Raw genomic sequence first — 22,858 nt, forward strand, 5'->3', positions numbered from 1 at the left:
GTGGGATCAGTGTGGGGACTGATACAGGGCTATGGGGAGAGATTGGGGCAGTGGGATCAGTGTGGGGACTGATACAGGGCTATGGGGAGAGATTGGGGCAGTGGGATCAGTGTGGGGACTGATACAGGGCTATGGGGAGCGATTGGGGCAGTGGGATCAGTGTGGGGACTGATACAGGGCTATGGGGAGAGATTGGCGCAGTGGGATCAGTGTGGGGACTGATACAGTGCTGTCAGGACAGAGCAGGGCAGTGGGATCTGTGTGGGGACTGATACAGTACTGTCAGTGTTATACAAGGTATACCCGTATTCTTTTTCAACCTACAATGGTTTTGCCAGAATGTAACCCCATCTTAAGTTGAGGAGCACCTGAACAGCTGCTTGTGAGTCGTTTCATGATTGCATCAAAATAGAGTCCCCAGGATAGATCTTCAGAGATATTGACACCGAGGAATCCCTGTAAACCTTTTCAATTCATTTACGTCCAACTGTCTTTTCGATGACATTAATGTTCTTGCCCCTACCATTTCCTCTTGTAGCTAATTCCATAAACACAGCGCCTTGTGAAAATGTTGATCCTCAGATCCCCCTCCCACATGCCCTCTCATATAAGATACCCAAACCTTGGGGAAACAACTGTCACCTTTCACCTCATCGATTCCCTCTACAATGTCGAACGACTACACTCCAGGAATAAAAGTCCCAGCCTATCCAGCCTCTCCTTATAACTCAACCCTTCCAGCGCCACTAACATCTTTGTGAATCTCTTTGCTGACCCGGGAACGTTGCTCCATCAAGTTACATTTGTACAATCAGATGATAATAAATTTGAGCTCGTACTTCTTCCAGCTTATTGACATCTACAGCTGGGCGAAATCTCTACTTCGCAGAGACTGGGCGCAAAATGGGAGATCGCTTTGTTGAGCACCTCGGCCCTGTCCGCCGCAATAGCGTGGATCTCCCAATGGCCCCCCCATTTCAATATCACGTCCCATTCCCTTGCTGACGTGTCTGTCTGTGGATTCGTGCACTGCTGGACTGAGACCACCCTCAAATTGATGGAATAACACCTCATCTTCCATCTGGATACCCTCTAACCGGACGGCATTAATTGACTTCTCTGGTAAACCTCCTCCTCCTTCTTCTTCCCCCATCGTCTTCCCCGAGCGTGCTCTCTCTCTCTCTCTCTCTCTCTCTCTCTCTCTCTCTCTCTCCCTCTCTCCCTCCCTCTCTCTCTCTCCCCCCTCCCCTTTTCCTTCTGGGTCCATTCACTGAGCCAAAATCAATTCTCACCTCTCCTCATCATCTCCGATTAACACCTTTTGCTGGTCTGGACTCCTCCTCCTCCCAGACTTCAGTCTTTATTCCGACATCTTCCCATTCTTTGCTTAAACCTTGAAGGTCTCAGGCCCGAAACATCCGTAATATATTTTTTATCTACAGCTGGATGATTAACACTGGGCACAATGCTCCAAGTTTTGCTTCACCACTGCCCTGTACAGTTGTAGTGTGACCGCCCACCCCCCCAGTTACAGTGAAAATCCCCAGTATCCGTCACCTATGGGGATTGGTACGTGCAGGATAAGTGAATTTCATGGTGGCTTGAGATTGCGCAATTCGCAAACTAATCACTAGGAGGCACCAATTTTAAACTTCTGAATTTCTCACCTATTTATTTTCCCTGATTTTTCTGTCAGTCGCTTGAATTCCGGATAACGGGGATGTTACCGTGCCGTGCTTGAAGCTCATGTTCTCCCTGGGTTTACCCCTTCCCTGCATCACCTTCACATTCTGTATCCCTACCCAGGTTGTCACCTGACCTCCTGAGGGCTTCCAGCACTTCCTGTGTTAAATTTAGATGTTGCACCTATTTTGTACCCTGATTATCATCCGCTCCAGTCAGTGGAAATTTGAGTGCAGAGGAGATTTAGAAAACTTCCAGCTTAATACAGGCCCTCAAAGTTGTGCCGAACATGTCCCTACCTTAGAAATGACTAGGCTTACCCATAGCCCTCTACTTATCTAAGCCTCATGTGCCTATCCAAAAGTCTCTTAAAAGACCCTGACGTACCCGCCTCCCCTACCGTTCCACACACCCACCACTTTAGGGGGGCAACAAGGAGTAATGGGAGTGTGAAAACTGAGCACGCATTCACTGCCCGCTGAAGTGGTGAATGCGGCCTCGATTTTGACATTTTGCACCCTTAATCCATGTCCTCTGGTTTGTATCTCACCTAACCTCTGGGAAAAAAACCTGCTTGGATTTACTCTCTAAATTTGTATACCAACATCAAACCTCCCTCCCCTCATTCTCTGATGCTCCAGGGAATAAAGCCCTAACCTGTTTAACCTCCCTGAAACTAATTTCCTCCAACCTCGGCAACACCAGGTAAATCAAGATCATGTGAATAGTCAGAAGGCTCTTGTTCCCAGGGCTGAAATGATGGCCACGAGAGAAGACAGGTTTACGATGCTGGGGTGTAGGTACAGAGGAGAGGTCAGGGGCAAGTCTTTTACGCAGAGAGTGGTGGGTGTGTGGAACGGTAGGGGAGGCGGGTACGTCAGGGTCTTTTAAGAGACTTTTGGATAGGCACATGAGGCTTAGATAAGTAGAGGGCTATGGGTAAGCCTAGTCATTTCTAAGGTAGGGACATGTTCGGCACAACTTTGAGGGCCTGTATTAAGCTGGAAGTTTTCTAAATCTCCTCTGCACTCAAATTTCCACTGACTGGAGCGGATGATAATCAGGGTACAAAATAGGTGCAACATCTAAATTTAACACAGGAAGTGCTGGAAGCCCTCAGGAGGTCAGGTGACAACCTGGGTAGGGATACAGAATGTGAAGGTGATGCAGGGAAGGGGTAAACCCAGGGAGAACATGAGCTTCAAGCACGGCACAGTAACATCCCCGTTATCCGGAATTCAAGCGACTGACAGAAAAATCAGGGAAAATAAATAGGTGAGAAATTCAGAAGTTTAAAATTGGTGCCTCCTAGCGATTAGTTTGCGAATTGCGCAATCTCAAGCCACCATGAAATTCACTTATCCTGCACGTACCAATCCCCATAGGTGACGGATACTGGGGATTTTCACTGTATCTGGTCAATAGGGGGAAGTTAGAAACGGAGAAGACAGACGATAAATCACAGACAAAAGGAGTGTTGTGCAAAGATGTTGACCGTCTTTTTCTCTGACGGAGAATTTTGAATTCAGGGGGTGCTGGTGCAAGGAGGCTGCCAGAGAGCAGATTTAATCACGTGCAATACGTAAAAGTGCTGGTTTCTGGCACCTTCCGCTGTGGCTGCAGGAAGTGCTCCACTTGCACCCTTACCTCCTCCCTCACTACCATTCAGGCTTCCTACACTCTCCAACCAGATGGCATCAACATCAACTCCTCTAGTTTCTGCTCGTCTCCTCGCCCATCTCCTCTCTACCCCATCCCTCTTGTCTTCTTTCCTCCAGCTCTCCAACACCCCCCCCCCCCACTCCTTCCCTCTCAGAGCCATCCTTCCTCCCCTGTTGGTTGGTGTGCCCTCCCTCCCTTATCCACAGTGGGACTGTGCTCCTTCCCTGGCCCACCATTTTGTCCGGGTGCCTTTTCCTTTGGAGTTCTGAAACCCTGCACATAACGAGTTAATAAGGGACGACAAAAACGGGTTCTCAAACTTTTTCTTTCCACTCACGTCGCACCTTAAGCCATCCCTTACTCATCACAGAACACCCGATGGCGTGGGGATGTGAGTGGAAAGAAAAGGTTTGAGAGGGATATGGGCCAAATGCAGGCAGGTGGGAGAGGCAGTGAGGGTGGGGCATTTAGGTCGGCATGGGCAGATTGGGCTGAGGGGCCTGTTTCCTTGCTCACTTCTATGGCCCGGATGAATATTTGAAAGGAGAAACAGCAGCATTGGGACACTCAGAGAACTCGTTCAAAGGCAGCTGATGGGTCAGGGGTATTTAAGGGCCACTGCACCCATTGTCTCCACAGGATGCATTCGCCAGGGGCGAGGTCTTTATTGGCAGCAGTGATAATGGTTACCTGGTCAGAGAGGGATTTCCACCTGGCACGCAGGGCAATGGGAACTGGCAGTACGGCATTACCATTGTAACGCCCGACCGGGACTTCCTCTTCATCTGCGAGACCCAGCAAGACCGGCAGGAATGGATGGTGGCCTTCAACGGGGTGATAAGCCAACAGATGTCACCGCAGGAATACACAGGTACTGCTCCCTCGCCAACCTCAAAGCCTTTTCCTCTACCTCGCTTCCCCCTCACTCCATTCACACCTCACCCCTCCTCCTCACTGTTTGCCTCCCATTCTCTCCTCCTCACTCTCCCTGCCCCTCAAATATTCTCCTGTCTTTATTCCCCGCCCCAACCCTGCTCTCTCCAACCACCGTCGGCCCTGAACAGGCTTTCAACGGCCGACAGTGGGGGGAGACGCCATCCCCCATATGGGAAGGAGATGACCCCACGGGGTTGGTGACACAGCAGGGATCAAGCAAGGGGAGGGGTGGCTCTGCGGCTGAGGAACCCACAGCAAGGGGATGCTGTTGGTGACTCGAGTTAAGGTCACCCCTCGTAGGCTGCGGTCAAAGAATTCGCACCGACCGGGCTGAAGACGGCCAGAGTCTGGCTGAAGGGTGGGGGGATCCGGGATGCAAAGGGGGGTGCCGAGGGGGCAATGAAGGCTTCCTGGTCGTGTCTGAGGTTTGAATTTACAACTCAAAATATAAATTTAGACATACAGCACAGTAACAGGCCCCTCTGGTTTTCACAGCTGTGATCCAGACATATAGAATGGAAATGGTAGAGCACAGCAAGTCCATCACAGCTGTGGACCAGAGGTCTCAGGGGACGGGGGGTGGGGGTGGTAGAGCACAGCAGGTCCATCACAACTGTGGACACAGAGGACTCTGAGGGGTGGTAGAACACAGCAGGTCCATCGCAGCTGTGGACACAGAGGTCTCAGGGGATGGTAGAACACCAGGTCCATCACAGCTGTGGACCAGAGGTCTCGGGGGGGGGGGGGAATGGTAGAGCACACCAGGTCCATCACAGCTGTGGAAACAGAGGTCTCTGGGGGGTGGTAGACCACAGCAAATCCATCACAGTTGTGGACACAGAGGTCGGTGTGGGGGGAGATGGTAGAGCACAGCAAGTCCATCGCAGCTGTGGACACAGAGGACTCTGAGATGTGGTAGAACACAGCAGGTCCATCACAGCTGTGGACCAGAGGTCTCGGGGGATGGTAGAGCACAGCAGGTCCATCACAGCTGTGGACACAGAGGACTCTGAGGGGTGGTAGAACACAGTAGGTCCATCACAGCTGTGGGCACAGATGTCTCTGGGAGGGTAAAGCACAGCAAGTCCATCACAGCTGTGGGCACAGAGGTCTCTAGGGGTGTAGAGCACAGCAAGTCCATTGCAGCTGTGCGCACAGAGGTCTTGGGGGATGGTAGAGCACAGCAGGTCCATCACAGCTGTGGACACAGAGGTCTCGGGGGGGGGGGGGTGGTAGACCACAGCAGGTCCATCACAGCTGTGGACACAGAGGACTCTGAGGGGTGGTAGAACACAGCAGGTCCATCTCAGCTGTGGACCAGAGGTGTCGGGGGATGGTAGAGCACAGCAGGTCCATCACAGCTGTGGAAACAGAGGTCTCTGGGGGGTGGTAGACCACAGCAAGTCCATCACAGTTGTGGACACAGAGGTCGGTGTGGGGGGAGATGGTAGAGCACAGCAAGTCCATCGCAGCTGTGGACACAGTGGACTCTGAGATGTGGTAGAGCACAGCGGGTCCATCACAGCTGTGGACACAGAGGACTCTGAGGGGTGGTAGAACACAGCAGGTCCATCACAGCTGTGGGCACAGAGGTCTCTAGGGGTGTAGAGCACAGCAAGTCCATTGCAGCTGTGGGCACAGAGGTCTTGGGGGATGGTAGAGCACAGCAGGTCCATCACAGAGGACTCTGTGGGGTGGTAGAACACAGCAGGTCCATCACAGCTGTGGACACAGAGGACTCTGAGGGGTGTTAGAACACAGCAGGTCCATCTCAGCTGTGGACACAGAGGTCTCTGAGGGGTGGTAGAACACAGCAAGTCCATCACAGCTGTGGACCAGAGGTCTCGGGGGATGGTAGAACACAGCAGGTCCATCACAGCTGTGGACACAGAGGTCTCGGGGGGGGGGGGGGGTGGTAGAACACAGCAGGTCCATCACAGCTGTTGTACATATTCCGCCCCCGTCCTCTCTGTTGAGCATAGCAAGTCCATCACAGCCATAAGGCCTGTCCGCTCTTCAGTCGCAGAGCGCCCCCCCCCTTTCCCCCTTCACTGGTCCCCTCAACCCCTCGAGGTTGGGGCTCAAACCCCGTGATTGCAAGATTAAAAAAAAATAAACCACCACCGTCAGCTCCTTTAACAGTAGCAAAGCCTGTTCGGAGTCGTCGGTAGGACCCTGCGGCTCTTCCCATGAGTGAAGTGAATGCTGGGTCAGTTGTGAAGATAGAGAGAGGTGACTTCTCATCCTCACTCCGACATCCTTGGAATTCATAGAATGGGCAAGTACATCAGGAGGTCATTCAGCTCATTGGGGCCCATTCCAGCCTTCATCAGTTCCAACTTTTCTCTGTAGAAGGGGCTTCAGGAACAAAAACGTAAGGAAGCAGCTGGGATTTCCTTGGGACCTGGAAGGGGTGTCAGATGCGGATAAATTCCTTTAGCCAGAGGGTCTGTGGAACTTGTTGCCACAGGCGGCTGGGCGAGGACGTTGGGTGTCTAAGGCAGAGACTGGCAGGTGTTTGATTCGCCAGGGAGGGTTGCGGGGAGCAGACTCGATGGGCTGATTGGCCTGCTTCTGCTCTAATATCTTGTGAAACCGGAACGCCCAGGGCGATTTAAAAAAAAACACGCGGGGAAACAAACTGCACACACAGTGCCGGAGGTCGGGATCGAACCGGCGTGGCTGGGGGGTGTGAGGGCAGCAGGGGCTGGGCGCCACTTGAGGCAGTCAGGAGGGGTACAGGACATTGCAGGGAGGGGGGGAAGCGAGGGGAACTGCGATCTTCCTCGAGCGACTGAACGATTCTCTCTTGCAGTGGAAGCCTACTTCAAGCACAGACGGTAGATGCAGCCGGCCTGCCCCCTCACCCCCCACCCTCTCCGCACGCCGTGGCCGACCCACACAACACGATGTTGCAACCCCAGCGTGAAGAGGACGCAACGCCGCTGAGCTCGGGCTGAGGGTCCCTGGCGTGACTTGGGAGGGGCAACGCTGTGATGGGCTCGTGGAGACACACCCACCCCCACCCCCAGGGGGTGGGGGCAGAGCACCGGCTGCACCTTCCCGGTGAGGAGCACTCCAGAAACCGGGATTTATTTGTGAGACTTGACCCCCCCCACCCACCCACCCAGCAGAATTCTCTGCCCCATTTAATAAAGGAGCAAATGATGTCCGCAGATGCTGCGATTGTGGTTAAAAGCCGCACAGAAACGCTGGAGGAACTCAGCAGGTCATGCAGCCTCCACGAAATATATTGTCGACGTTTCGAGCCTGAGCCCTTCTTCAAGCAAAGAATAGGAAGGCGTCTGGATAAAGAGATAGAAGTGAGGGGCAGAACTCCCTTCGAAGAGAGAACTTCTTCAAGGTAGGGAGATTTTGCAGTGGATCAAATTCTCCTCTCTTCAAAGGGAGAGTCTCTCTCTCTCTCACTGCGCCCCATCTGGACTCCTCGCTGCTCTCCAGCTCTCTTTAACCTACCTGCCCTTGGTTCACACCTGGAAGAAGGGCTCAGGCCGGAAACGTCGGTAATAGACCCTTACCTCCGATGGACGCGGCGAGACCGGCCGAGCTCCCCAGCATCTCGGTGTGGTTTTACAAGGCATGGGAGAGAACGGGGGTCGGGGGGGGGGGGGGGGTGGTGGAATCTACTACAGAGAGAACGGGGGGGGGGAATCTACTACAGAGAGAACGGGGGGGGGGGGGAATCTACAACAGAGAGAACGGGGGAGATATCTACAACAGAGAGAACGGGGGGGGTATGTACAACAGAGAGAACGGGGGGGGTATGTACAACAGAGAGAACGGGGGGGGATATGTACAACAGAGAGAACAGGGGGGGATATGTACAACAGAGAGAACGGGGGGGGGGAATCTACAACAGAGAGAACGGGGGGGGGATATCTACAACAGAGAGAATGGGGGGAATATCTACAACAGAGAACGGGGGGAATATCTACAACAGAGAATACGGGGGGGGGGGATATGTACAACAGAGAGAACAGGGGGTGATATGTACAACAGAGAGAAGGGGGGAAATCTACAACAGAGAGAACGGGGGGGGGGATATCTAAAACAGAGAGAATGGGGGGAATATCTACAACAGAGAACGGGGGGAATATCTACAACAGAGAGAACGGGGGGGGGGATATGTACAACAGAGAGAACGGAGGGGGGAGAGGATATGTCTTTCTTTTCTTTGGCTTGGCTTCGCGGACGAAGATTTATGGAGGGGGTAAAAAGTCCACGTCAGCTGCAGGCTCGTTTGTGGCTGACCAGTCCGATGCGGGACAGGCAGACACGATTGCAGCGGTTGCAAGGGAAAATTGGTTGGTTGGGGTTGGGTGTTGGGTTTTTCCTCCTTTGCCTTTTGTCAGTGAGGTGGGCTCTGCGGTCTTCTTCAAAGGAGGCTGCTGCCCGCCAAACTGTGAGGCGCCAAGATGCACGGTTTGAGGCGTTATCAGCCCACTGGCGGTGGTCAATGTGGCAGGCACCAAGAGATTTCTTTAGGCAGTCCTTGTACCTTTTCTTTGGTGCACCTCTGTCACGGTGGCCAGTGGAGAGTTCGCCATATAATACGATCTTGGGAAGGCGATGGTCCTCCATTCTGGAGACGTGACCCATCCAGCGCAGTTAGATCTTCAGCAGCGTGGACTCGATGCTGTCGACCTCTGCCATCTCGAGTACCTCGACGTTAGGGGTGTGAACGCTCCAATGGATGTTGAGGATGGAGCGGAGACAACGCTGGTGGAAGCGTTCTAGGAGCCGTAGGTGGTGCCGGTAGAGGACCCATGATTCGGAGCCGAACAGGAGTGTGGGTATGACAACGGCTCTGTATACGCTTATCTTTGTGAGGTTTTTCAGTTGGTTGTTTTTCCAGACTCTTTTGTGTAGTCTTCCAAAGGCGCTATTTGCCTTGGCGAGTCTGTTGTCTATCTCATTGTCGATCCTTGCATCTGATGAAATGGTGCAGCCGAGATAGGTAAACTGGTTGACCGTTTTGAGTTTTGTGTGCCCGATGGAGATGTGGGGGGGCTGGTAGTCATGGTGGGGAGCTGGCTGATGGAGGACCTCAGTTTTCTTCAGGCTGACTTCCAGGCCAAACATTTTGGCAGTTTCCGCAAAGCAGGACGTCAAGCGCTGAAGAGCTGGCTCTGAATGGGCAACTAAAGCGGCATCATCTGCAAAGAGTAGTTCACGGACAAGTTTCTCTTGTGTCTTGGTGTGAGCTTGCAGGCGCCTCAGATTGAAGAGACTGCCATCCGTGCGGTACCGGATGTACAACAGAGAGAACGGGGGGGGGGATATCTACAACAGAGAGAATGGGGAGAATATCTACAACAGAGAAAGGGGGGAATATCTACAACAGAGAGAACGGGGTGGATATGTACAACAGAGAGAACGGGGGGATATGTACAACAGAGAGAACGGGGGGGATATGTACAACAGAGAGAACGGGGGGGGATATGTACAACAGAGAGAACGGGGGGGGATATGTACAACAGAGAGAACGGGGGGGGGGAATATGTACAACAGAGAGAACAGGGGGTGATATGTACAACAGAGAACGGGGGGAATATACAACAGAGAGAACGGGGGGGATATGTACAACAGAGAGAACAGTGGGGGGGATATCTACAACAGAGAGAATGGGGAGAATATCTACAACAGAGAGAATGGGGAGAATATCTACAACAGAGAACGGGGGGAATATCTACAACAGAGAGAACGGGGGGGGATATGTACAACAGAGAGAACGGTGTGGATATGTACAACAGAGAGAACGGGGGGGGGATATGTACAACAGAGAGAACGGGGGGGGGATATGTACAACAGAGAGAACGGGGGGGATATGTACAACAGAGAGAACGGGGGGGGGGGGAATATGTACAACAGAGAGAACAGGGGGTGATATGTACAACAGAGAACGGGGGGAATATACAACAGAGAGAACGGGGGGGATATGTACAACAGAGAGAACAGTGGGGGGGATATCTACAACAGAGAGAATGGGGAGAATATCTACAACAGAGAGAATGGGGAGAATATCTACAACAGAGAACGGGGGGAATATCTACAACAGAGAGAACGGGGGGGGATATGTACAACAGAGAGAACGGTGTGGATATGTACAACAGAGAGAACGGGGGGGGGGATATGTACAACAGAGAGAACGGGGGGGGGATATGTACAACAGAGAGAACGGGGGGGATATGTACAACAGAGAGAACGGGGGGGGGGGAATATGTACAACAGAGAGAACAGGGGGTGATATGTACAACAGAGAACGGGGGGAATATACAACAGAGAGAACGGGGGGGATATGTACAACAGAGAGAACAGTGGGGGGGATATCTACAACAGAGAGAATGGGGAGAATATCTACAACAGAGAGAATGGGGAGAATATCTACAACAGAGAACGGGGGGAATATCTACAACAGAGAGAACGGGGGGGGATATGTACAACAGAGAGAACGGTGTGGATATGTACAACAGAGAGAACGGGGGGGGGATATGTACAACAGAGAGAACGGGGGGCTATGTACAACAGAGAGAACGGGGGGGATATGTACAACAGAGAGAACGGGGGGGGGGGGATATGTACAACAGAGAGAACGGGGGGGAATATGTACAACAGAGAGAACAGGGGGTGATATGTACAACAGAGAATGGGGGGAATATACAACAGAGAGAACGGGGGGACATGTACAACAGAGAGAACGGGGGGGGATATGTACAACAGAGAGAACAGGGGGTGATATGTACAACAGAGAGAACGGGGGGGGGGGAATATACAACAGAGAGAACGGGGGATATCTACAACAGAGAGAATGGGGGGAATATCTACAACAGAGAACGGGGGGAATATCTACAACAGAGAGAACGGGGGGGGATATGTACAACAGAGAGAACAGGGGGTGATATGTACAACAGAGAGAAGGGGGGAATCTACAACAGAGAGAACGGGGGGGATATCTACAACAGAGAACGGGGGAAATATCTACAACAGAGAGAACGGGGGGGGATATGTACAACAGAGAGAACGGGGTGGATATGTACAACAGAGAGAACGGGGGGGGATATGTACAACAGAGAGAACGGGGGGGATATGTACAACAGAGAGAACGGGGGGGGGGATATGTACAACAGAGAGAACGGGGGGGATATGTACAACAGAGAGAACGGGGGGGGAATATGTACAACAGAGAGAACAGGGGGTGATATGTACAACAGAGAACGGGGGGAATATACAACAGAGAGAACGGGGGGGATATGTACAACAGAGAGAACGGGGGGTGATATGTACAACAGAGAGAACGGGGGGGGAATATACAACAGAGAGAACGGGGGGGATATCTACAACAGAGAGAACGGGGGGGATATCTACAACAGAGAGAATGGGGGGAATATCTACAACAGAGAACGGGGGGAATATCTACAACAGAGAATGGGGGGAATATCTACAGAGAGAACGGGGGGGGGATATGTACAACAGAGAGAACGGGGGGGGATATGTACAACAGAGAGAATGGGGAGAATATCTACAACAGAGTACGGGGGGAATATCTACAACAGAGAGAACGGGGGGGGGATATGTACAACAGAGAGAACGGGGGATATGTACAACAGAGAACGGGGGGAATATCTACAACAGAGAGAACGGGGGGGGGATATGTACAACAGAGAGAACAGGGGGTGATATGTACAACAGAGAACGGGGGGAATATACAACAGAGAGAACGGGGGGGATATGTACAACAGAGAGAACGGGGGGGGATATGTACAACAGAGAGAACGGGGGGGATATGTACAACAGAGAGAACGTGGGGGGGATATGTACAACAGAGAGAACAGGGGGTGATATGTACAACAGAGAGAAAGGGGGGGATATGTACAACAGAGAGAACGGGGTGGAATCTACAACAGAGAGAACGGGGGGGGATATCTACAACAGAGAGAATGGGGGGAATATCTACAACAGAGAGAAGGGGGGGAATCTACAACAGAGAGAACGGGGGGGGGGGATATCTACAACAGAGAGAATGGGGGGAATATCTACAACAGAGAACGGGGGAATATCTACAACAGAGAGAATGGGGGGAATATGTACAACAGAGAGAACGGGGGGGATATGTACAACAGAGAGAATGGGGGGAATATCTACAACAGAGAACGGGGGGGATATGTACAACAGAGAGAACGGGGGGGATATGTACAACATAGAGAACGGGGGGGGAATCTACAACAGAGAGAACGGGGGGGATATCTACAACAGAGAGAATGGGGGGAATATCTACAACAGAGAACGGGGGGAATATCTACAGAGAGAACGGGGGGGGGGATATGTACAACAGAGAGAATGGGGGGGATATGTACAACAGAGAGAATGGGGAGAATATCTACAACAGAGAACGGGGGGAATATCTACAACAGAGAGAACGGGGGGGATATGTACAACAGAGAGAACAGGGGGTGATATGTACAACAGAGTGAACGGGGGGGGGAATCTACAACAGAGAGAACGGGGGGGGATATCAACAACAGAGTGAATGGGGGGAATATCTACAACAGAGAACGGGGGGAATATCTACAGAGAGAACGGGGGGGGGATATGTACAACAGAGAGAACGGGGGGGATATGTACAACAGAGAGAACAGGGGGGATATGTACAACAGATAGATCGGGGGGGAATCTACAACAGAGAGAACGGGGGGGGATATCTACAACAGAGAGAATGGGGGGAATATCTACAACAGAGAACAGGGGGAATATCTACAACGGAGAGAACGGGGGGGGGATATGTACAACAGAGAGAACAGGGGGGTGATATGTACAACAGAGAGAAGGGGGGGAATCTAGAACAGAGAGAACGGGGGGGGATATCTACAACAGAGAAAATGGGGGGAATATCTACAACAGAGAACGGGGGGAATATCTACAACAGAGAGAACGGGGGGGATATGTACAACAGAGAGAACGGGGGGGGATATGTACAACAGAGAGAACAGGGGTGATATGTACAACAGAGAGAACGGGGGGGGAATCTACAACAGAGAGAACGGGGGGATATCTACAACAGAGAGAAAGGGAGGGAATATCTACAACAGAGAACGGGGGGAATATCTACAGAGAGAACGGGGGGGGGATATGTACAACAGAGAGAACGGGGGGGGATATGTACAACAGAGAGAATGGGGAGAATATCTACAAAAGAGAACGGGGGGAATATCTACAACAGAGAGAACGTGGGGGGGATATGTACAACAGAGAGAACGGGGGGGATATGTACAACAGAGAACGGGGGGAATATCTACAACAGAGAGAACGGGGGGGGATATGTACAACAGAGAGAACAGGGGGTGATATGTACAACAGAGAATGGGGGGAATATACAACAGAGAGAACGGGGGGGATATGTACAACAGAGAGAACGGCGGGGGATATGTACAACAGAGAGAACGGGGGGGATATGTACAACAGAGAGAACGTGGGGGGGGATATGTACAACAGAGAGAACGGCGGGGGGAATATGTACAACAGAGAGAACAGGGGGTGATATGTACAACAGAGAGAACGGGGGGGATATGTACAACAGAGAGAACGGGGGGGAATCTACAACAGAGAGAACGGGGGGGATATCTACAACAGAGAGAATGGGGGGAATATCTACAACAGAGAACGGGGGGAATATCTACAACAGAGAGAAGGGGGGGGAATCTACAACAGAGAGAACGGGGGGGATATCTACAACAGAGAGAATGGGGGGAATATCTACAACAGAGAACGGGGGGAATATCTACAACAGAGAGAATGGGGGGAATATGTACAACAGAGAGAACGGGGGGGATATGTACAACAGAGAGAATGGGGGGAATATCTACAACAGAGAACGGGGGGAATATCTACAACAGAGAGAACGGGGGGGAATCTACAACAGAGAGAACGGGGGGGGATATCTACAACAGAGAGAATGGGGGGAATATCTACAACAGAGAACGGGGGGAATATCTACAACAGAGAGAACGGGGGGGATATGTACAACAGAGAGAACGGGGGGGGGATATGTACAACAGAGAGAACAGGGGGTGATATGTACAACAGAGAGAACGGGGGGGGGATCTACAACAGAGAGAACGGGGGGGATATCTACAACAGAGAGAATGGGGGGAATATCTACAACAGAGAACGGGGGGAATATCTACAGAGAAAACGGGGGGGGGAAATGTACAACAGAGAGAACGGGGGGGGGATATGTACAACAGAGAGAACAGGGGGTGATATGTACAACAGAGAGAACGGGGGGGATATGTACAACAGAGAGAACGGGGGGGAATCTACAACAGAGAGAACGGGGGGGGATATCTACAACAGAGAGAATGGGGGGAATATCTACATCAGAGAACGGGGGGAATATCTACAACAGAGAGAAGGGGGGGGGAATCTACAACAGAGAGAACGGGGGGGGGATATCTACAACAGAGAGAATGGGGGGAATATCTACAACAGAGAACGGGGGGAATATCTACAACAGAGTGAACGGGGGGGATATGTACAACAGAGAGAACGGGGGGGTGATATGTACAACATAGAGAACGGGGGGGGAATCTACAACAGAGAGAACGGGGGGGATATCTACAACAGAGAGAATGGGGGGAATATCCACAACAGAGAACGGGGGGAATATCTACAGAGAGAACGGGGGGGGATATGTACAACAGAGAGAACGGGGGGGAGGATATGTACAACAGAGAGAACGGGGGGGAGGATATGTACAACAGAGAGAACAGGGGGGGATATCTACAACAGAGAGAATGGGGAGAATATCTACAACAGAGAACGGGGGGAATATCTACAACAGAGAGAACGGGGGGGGATATGTACAATAGTGAGAACGGGGGGGGGGATATGTACAACAGAGAGAACGGGGTGGATATGTACAACAGAGAGCACGGAGGGGGGAGAGGATATGTCTTTCTTTTCTTTGGCTTGGCTTCGCGGACGAAGATTTATGGAGGGGGTAAAAAGTCCACGTCAGCTGCAGGCTCGTTTGTGGCTGACCAGTCCGATGCGGGACAGGCAGACACGATTGCAGCGGTTGCAAGGGAAAATTGGTTGGTTGGGGTTGGGTGTTGGGTTTTTCCTCCTTTGCCTTTTGTCAGTGAGGTGGGCTCTGCGGTCTTCTTCAAAGGAGGCTGCTGCCCGCCAAACTGTGAGGCGCCAAGATGCACGGTTTGAGGCGTTATCAGCCCACTGGCGGTGGTCAATGTGGCAGTCACCAAGAGATTTCTTTAGGCAGTCCTTGTACCTTTTCTTTGGTGCACCTCTGTCACGGTGGCCAGTGGAGAGCTCGCCATATAATACGATCTTGGGAAGGCGATGGTCCTCCATTCTGGAGACGTGACCCATCCAGCGCAGCTGGATCTTCAGCAGCGTGGACTCGATGCTGTCGACCTCTGCCATCTCGAGTACCTCGACGTTAGGGGTGTGAGCACTCCAATGGATGTTGAGGATGGAGCGGAGACAACGCTGGTGGAAGCGTTCTAGGAGCCGTAGGTGGTGCCGGTAGAGGACCCATGATTCGGAGCCGAACAGGAGTGTGGGTATGACAACGGCTCTGTATACGCTTATCTTTGTGAGGTTTTTCAGTTGGTGGTTTTTCCAGACTCTTTTGTGTAGTCTTCCAAAGGCGCTATTTGCCTTGGCGAGTCTGTTGTCTATCTCATTGTCGATCCTTGCATCTGATGAAATGGTGCAGCCGAGATAGGTAAACTGGTTGACCGTTTTGAGTTTTGTGTGCCCGATGGAGATGTGGGGGGGCTGGTAGTCATGGTGGGGAGCTGGCTGATGGAGGACCTCAGTTTTCTTCAGGCTGACTTCCAGGCCAAACATTTTGGCAGTTTCCGCAAAGCAGGACGTCAAGCGCTGAAGAGCTGGCTCTGAATGGGCAACTAAAGCGGCATCATCTGCAAAGAGTAGTTCACGGACAAGTTTCTCTTGTGTCTTGGTGTGAGCTTGCAGGCGCCTCAGATTGAAGAGACTGCCATCCGTGCGGTACCGGATGTACAACAGAGAGAACGGGGGGGGGATATCTACAACAGAGAGAATGGGGAGAATATCTACAACAGAGAAAGGGGGGAATATCTACAACAGAGAGAACGGGGGGGGGGGATATGTACAACAGAGAGAACGGGGTGGATATGTACAACAGAGAGAACGGGGGGGATATGTACAACAGAGAGAACGGGGGGGATATGTACAACAGAGAGAACGGGGGGGATATGTACAACAGAGAGAACGGGGGGGGATATGTACAACAGAGAGAACGGGGGGGGAATATGTACAACAGAGAGAACAGGGGGTGATATGTACAACAGAGAACGGGGGGAATATACAACAGAGAGAACGGGGGGGATATGTACAACAGAGAGAACGGGGGGGGATATGTACAACAGAGAGAACAGTGGGGGGGATATCTACAACAGAGAGAATGGGGAGAATATCTACAACAGAGAGAATGGGGAGAATATCTACAACAGAGAACGGGGGGAATATCTACAACAGAGAGAACGGGGGGGATATGTACAATAGAGAGAACGGTGTGGATATGTACAACAGAGAGAACGGGGGGGGATATGTACAACAGAGAGAACGGGGGGGATATGTACAACAGAGAGAACGGGGGGGATATGTACAACAGAGAGAACGGGGGGGGGATATGTACAACAGAGAGAACGGGGGGGGAATATGTACAACAGAGAGAACAGGGGGTGATATGTACAACAGAGAATGGGGGGAATATACAACAGAGAGAACGGGGGGACATGTACAACAGAGAGAACGGGGGGGGATATGTACAACAGAGAGAACAGGGGGTGATATGTACAACAGAGAGAACGGGGGGGGGAATATACAACAGAGAGAACGGGGGATATCTACAACAGAGAGAATGGGGGGAATATCTACAACAGAGAACGGGGGGAATATCTACAACAGAGAGAACGGGGGGGGATATGTACAACAGAGAGAACAGGGGGTGATATGTACAACAGAGAGAAGGGGGGAATCTACAACAGAGAGAACGGGGGGGGATATCAACAACAGAGTGAATGGGGGGAATATCTACAACAGAGAACGGGGGGAATATCTACAGAGAGAACGGGGGGGGGATATGTACAACAGAGAGAACGGGGGGGATATGTACAACAGAGAGAACAGGGGGGATATGTACAACAGATAGATCGGGGGGGAATCTACAACAGAGAGAACGGGGGGGGATATCTACAACAGAGAGAATGGGGGGAATATCTACAACAGAGAACAGGGGGAATATCTACAACGGAGAGAACGGGGGGGGGATATGTACAACAGAGAGAACAGGGGGTGATATGTACAACAGAGAGAAGGGGGGGAATCTAGAACAGAGAGAACGGGGGGGGATATCTACAACAGAGAAAATGGGGGGAATATCTACAACAGAGAACGGGGGGAATATCTACAACAGAGAGAACGGGGGGGATATGTACAACAGAGAGAACGGGGGGGGATATGTACAACAGAGAGAACAGGGGTGATATGTACAACAGAGAGAACGGGGGGGGAATCTACAACAGAGAGAACGGGGGGATATCTACAACAGAGAGAAAGGGAGGGAATATCTACAACAGAGAACGGGGGGAATATCTACAGAGAGAACGGGGGGGGGGATATGTACAACAGAGAGAACGGGGGGGGATATGTACAACAGAGAGAATGGGGAGAATATCTACAAAAGAGAACGGGGGGAATATCTACAACAGAGAGAACGTGGGGGGGATATGTACAACAGAGAGAACGGGGGGGATATGTACAACAGAGAACGGGGGGAATATCTACAACAGAGAGAACGGGGGGGGATATGTACAACAGAGAGAACAGGGGGTGATATGTACAACAGAGAATGGGGGGAATATACAACAGAGAGAACGGGGGGGATATGTACAACAGAGAGAACGGCGGGGGATATGTACAACAGAGAGAACGGGGGGGATATGTACAACAGAGAGAACGTGGGGGGGGATATGTACAACAGAGAGAACGGCGGGGGGAATATGTACAACAGAGAGAACAGGGGGTGATATGTACAACAGAGAGAACGGGGGGGATATGTACAACAGAGAGAACGGGGGGGAATCTACAACAGAGAGAACGGGGGGGATATCTACAACAGAGAGAATGGGGGGAATATCTACAACAGAGAACGGGGGGAATATCTACAACAGAGAGAAGGGGGGGGAATCTACAACAGAGAGAACGGGGGGGATATCTACAACAGAGAGAATGGGGGGAATATCTACAACAGAGAACGGGGGGAATATCTACAACAGAGAGAATGGGGGGAATATGTACAACAGAGAGAACGGGGGGGATATGTACAACAGAGAGAATGGGGGGAATATCTACAACAGAGAACGGGGGGAATATCTACAACAGAGAGAACGGGGGGGAATCTACAACAGAGAGAACGGGGGGGGATATCTACAACAGAGAGAATGGGGGGAATATCTACAACAGAGAACGGGGGGAATATCTACAACAGAGAGAACGGGGGGGATATGTACAACAGAGAGAACGGGGGGGGGATATGTACAACAGAGAGAACAGGGGGTGATATGTACAACAGAGAGAACGGGGGGGGGATCTACAACAGAGAGAACGGGGGGGATATCTACAACAGAGAGAATGGGGGGAATATCTACAACAGAGAACGGGGGGAATATCTACAGAGAAAACGGGGGGGGGAAATGTACAACAGAGAGAACGGGGGGGGGATATGTACAACAGAGAGAACAGGGGGTGATATGTACAACAGAGAGAACGGGGGGGATATGTACAACAGAGAGAACGGGGGGGAATCTACAACAGAGAGAACGGGGGGGGATATCTACAACAGAGAGAATGGGGGGAATATCTACATCAGAGAACGGGGGGAATATCTACAACAGAGAGAAGGGGGGGGGAATCTACAACAGAGAGAACGGGGGGGGGATATCTACAACAGAGAGAATGGGGGGAATATCTACAACAGAGAACGGGGGGAATATCTACAACAGAGTGAACGGGGGGGATATGTACAACAGAGAGAACGGGGGGGTGATATGTACAACATAGAGAACGGGGGGGGAATCTACAACAGAGAGAACGGGGGGGATATCTACAACAGAGAGAATGGGGGGAATATCCACAACAGAGAACGGGGGGAATATCTACAGAGAGAACGGGGGGGGATATGTACAACAGAGAGAACGGGGGGGAGGATATGTACAACAGAGAGAACGGGGGGGAGGATATGTACAACAGAGAGAACAGGGGGGGATATCTACAACAGAGAGAATGGGGAGAATATCTACAACAGAGAACGGGGGGAATATCTACAACAGAGAGAACGGGGGGGGATATGTACAATAGTGAGAACGGGGGGGGGGATATGTACAACAGAGAGAACGGGGTGGATATGTACAACAGAGAGCACGGAGGGGGGAGAGGATATGTCTTTCTTTTCTTTGGCTTGGCTTCGCGGACGAAGATTTATGGAGGGGGTAAAAAGTCCACGTCAGCTGCAGGCTCGTTTGTGGCTGACCAGTCCGATGCGGGACAGGCAGACACGATTGCAGCGGTTGCAAGGGAAAATTGGTTGGTTGGGGTTGGGTGTTGGGTTTTTCCTCCTTTGCCTTTTGTCAGTGAGGTGGGCTCTGCGGTCTTCTTCAAAGGAGGCTGCTGCCCGCCAAACTGTGAGGCGCCAAGATGCACGGTTTGAGGCGTTATCAGCCCACTGGCGGTGGTCAATGTGGCAGTCACCAAGAGATTTCTTTAGGCAGTCCTTGTACCTTTTCTTTGGTGCACCTCTGTCACGGTGGCCAGTGGAGAGCTCGCCATATAATACGATCTTGGGAAGGCGATGGTCCTCCATTCTGGAGACGTGACCCATCCAGCGCAGCTGGATCTTCAGCAGCGTGGACTCGATGCTGTCGACCTCTGCCATCTCGAGTACCTCGACGTTAGGGGTGTGAGCACTCCAATGGATGTTGAGGATGGAGCGGAGACAACGCTGGTGGAAGCGTTCTAGGAGCCGTAGGTGGTGCCGGTAGAGGACCCATGATTCGGAGCCGAACAGGAGTGTGGGTATGACAACGGCTCTGTATACGCTTATCTTTGTGAGGTTTTTCAGTTGGTGGTTTTTCCAGACTCTTTTGTGTAGTCTTCCAAAGGCGCTATTTGCCTTGGCGAGTCTGTTGTCTATCTCATTGTCGATCCTTGCATCTGATGAAATGGTGCAGCCGAGATAGGTAAACTGGTTGACCGTTTTGAGTTTTGTGTGCCCGATGGAGATGTGGGGGGGCTGGTAGTCATGGTGGGGAGCTGGCTGATGGAGGACCTCAGTTTTCTTCAGGCTGACTTCCAGGCCAAACATTTTGGCAGTTTCCGCAAAGCAGGACGTCAAGCGCTGAAGAGCTGGCTCTGAATGGGCAACTAAAGCGGCATCATCTGCAAAGAGTAGTTCACGGACAAGTTTCTCTTGTGTCTTGGTGTGAGCTTGCAGGCGCCTCAGATTGAAGAGACTGCCATCCGTGCGGTACCGGATGTACAACAGAGAGAACGGGGGGGGGATATCTACAACAGAGAGAATGGGGAGAATATCTACAACAGAGAAAGGGGGGAATATCTACAACAGAGAGAACGGGGGGGGGGGATATGTACAACAGAGAGAACGGGGTGGATATGTACAACAGAGAGAACGGGGGGATATGTACAACAGAGAGAACGGGGGGGATATGTACAACAGAGAGAACGGGGGGGATATGTACAACAGAGAGAACGGGGGGGGATATGTACAACAGAGAGAACGGGGGGGGAATATGTACAACAGAGAGAACAGGGGGTGATATGTACAACAGAGAACGGGGGGAATATACAACAGAGAGAACGGGGGGGATATGTACAACAGAGAGAACGGGGGGGGATATGTACAACAGAGAGAACAGTGGGGGGGATATCTACAACAGAGAGAATGGGGAGAATATCTACAACAGAGAGAATGGGGAGAATATCTACAACAGAGAACGGGGGGAATATCTACAACAGAGAGAACGGGGGGGATATGTACAATAGAGAGAACGGTGTGGATATGTACAACAGAGAGAACGGGGGGGGATATGTACAACAGAGAGAACGGGGGGGATATGTACAACAGAGAGAACGGGGGGGATATGTACAACAGAGAGAACGGGGGGGGGATATGTACAACAGAGAGAACGGGGGGGGAATATGTACAACAGAGAGAACAGGGGGTGATATGTACAACAGAGAATGGGGGGAATATACAACAGAGAGAACGGGGGGACATGTACAACAGAGAGAACGGGGGGGGATATGTACAACAGAGAGAACAGGGGGTGATATGTACAACAGAGAGAACGGGGGGGGGAATATACAACAGAGAGAACGGGGGATATCTACAACAGAGAGAATGGGGGGAATATCTACAACAGAGAACGGGGGGAATATCTACAACAGAGAGAACGGGGGGGGATATGTACAACAGAGAGAACAGGGGGTGATATGTACAACAGAGAGAAGGGGGGAATCTACAACAGAGAGAACGGGGGGGATGTCTACAACAGAGAGAATGGGGGGAATATCTACAACAGAGAACGGGGGGAATATCTACAACAGAGAGAACGGGGGGGGATATGTACAACAGAGAGAACGGGGGGGAGGATATGTAGAACAGAGAGAACAGGGGGGTTGGGGATATCTACAACAGAGAGAATGGGGAGAATATCTACAACAGAGAACGGGGGAAATATCTACAACAGAGAGAACGGGGGGGGGGGATATGTACAACAGAGAGAACGGGGTGGATATGTACAACAGAGAGAACGGGGGGGGATATGTACAACAGAGAGAACGGGGGGGATATGTACAACAGAGAGAACGGGGGGATATCTACAACAGAGTGAATGGGGGGAATATCTACAACAGAGAACGGGGGGAATATCTACAGAGAGAACGGGGGGGGGATATGTACAACAGAGAGAACGGGGGGGATATCTACAACAGAGTGAATGGGGGGAATATCTACAACAGAGAACGGGGGGAATATCTACAGAGAGAACGGGGGGGGATATGTACAACAGAGAGAACGGGGGGGGATATGTACAACAGAGAGAACAGGGGGGATATGTACAACAGAGAGAACGGGGGGGAATCTACAACAGAGAGAACGGGGGGGGATATCTACAACAGAGAGAATGGGGGGAATATCTACAACAGAGAACGGGGGGAATATCTACAACGGAGAGAACGGGGGGGGGATATGTACAACAGAGAGAACAGGGGGTGATATGTACAACAGAGAGAAGGGGGGGGAATCTAGAACAGAGAGAACGGGGGGGATATCTACAACAGAGAGAATGGGGGGAATATCTACAACAGAGAACGGGGGGAATATCTACAACAGAGAGAACGGGGGGGATATGTACAACAGAGAGAACGGGGGGGGGATATGTACAACAGAGAGAACAGGGGTGATATGTACAAC

General features: G+C 51.6%; 1 protein-coding gene across 1 annotated transcript in view; it reads left to right on the top strand.

Annotated features, from left to right (window-relative positions):
* Nucleotides 1–7,457, top strand: part of LOC138748722 (arf-GAP with dual PH domain-containing protein 1) — a 75,696-nt gene extending 68,239 nt beyond the window's left edge. Inside the window, exons 10-11 of the mRNA XM_069909374.1 lie at nucleotides 3,985–4,216; nucleotides 7,097–7,457. Coding sequence (XP_069765475.1) covers nucleotides 3,985–4,216; nucleotides 7,097–7,125 — 261 coding nt within the window. The 3' untranslated portion in view covers nucleotides 7,126–7,457. The remainder of the gene's footprint in view (nucleotides 1–3,984; nucleotides 4,217–7,096) is intronic.
* The last annotated feature ends 15,401 nt before the right edge of the window (nucleotides 7,458–22,858 follow it).

This window comes from Narcine bancroftii, chromosome 13 (genome assembly GCF_036971445.1).
Source record: "Narcine bancroftii isolate sNarBan1 chromosome 13, sNarBan1.hap1, whole genome shotgun sequence".
NCBI lineage: Eukaryota > Metazoa > Chordata > Chondrichthyes > Torpediniformes > Narcinidae > Narcine > Narcine bancroftii.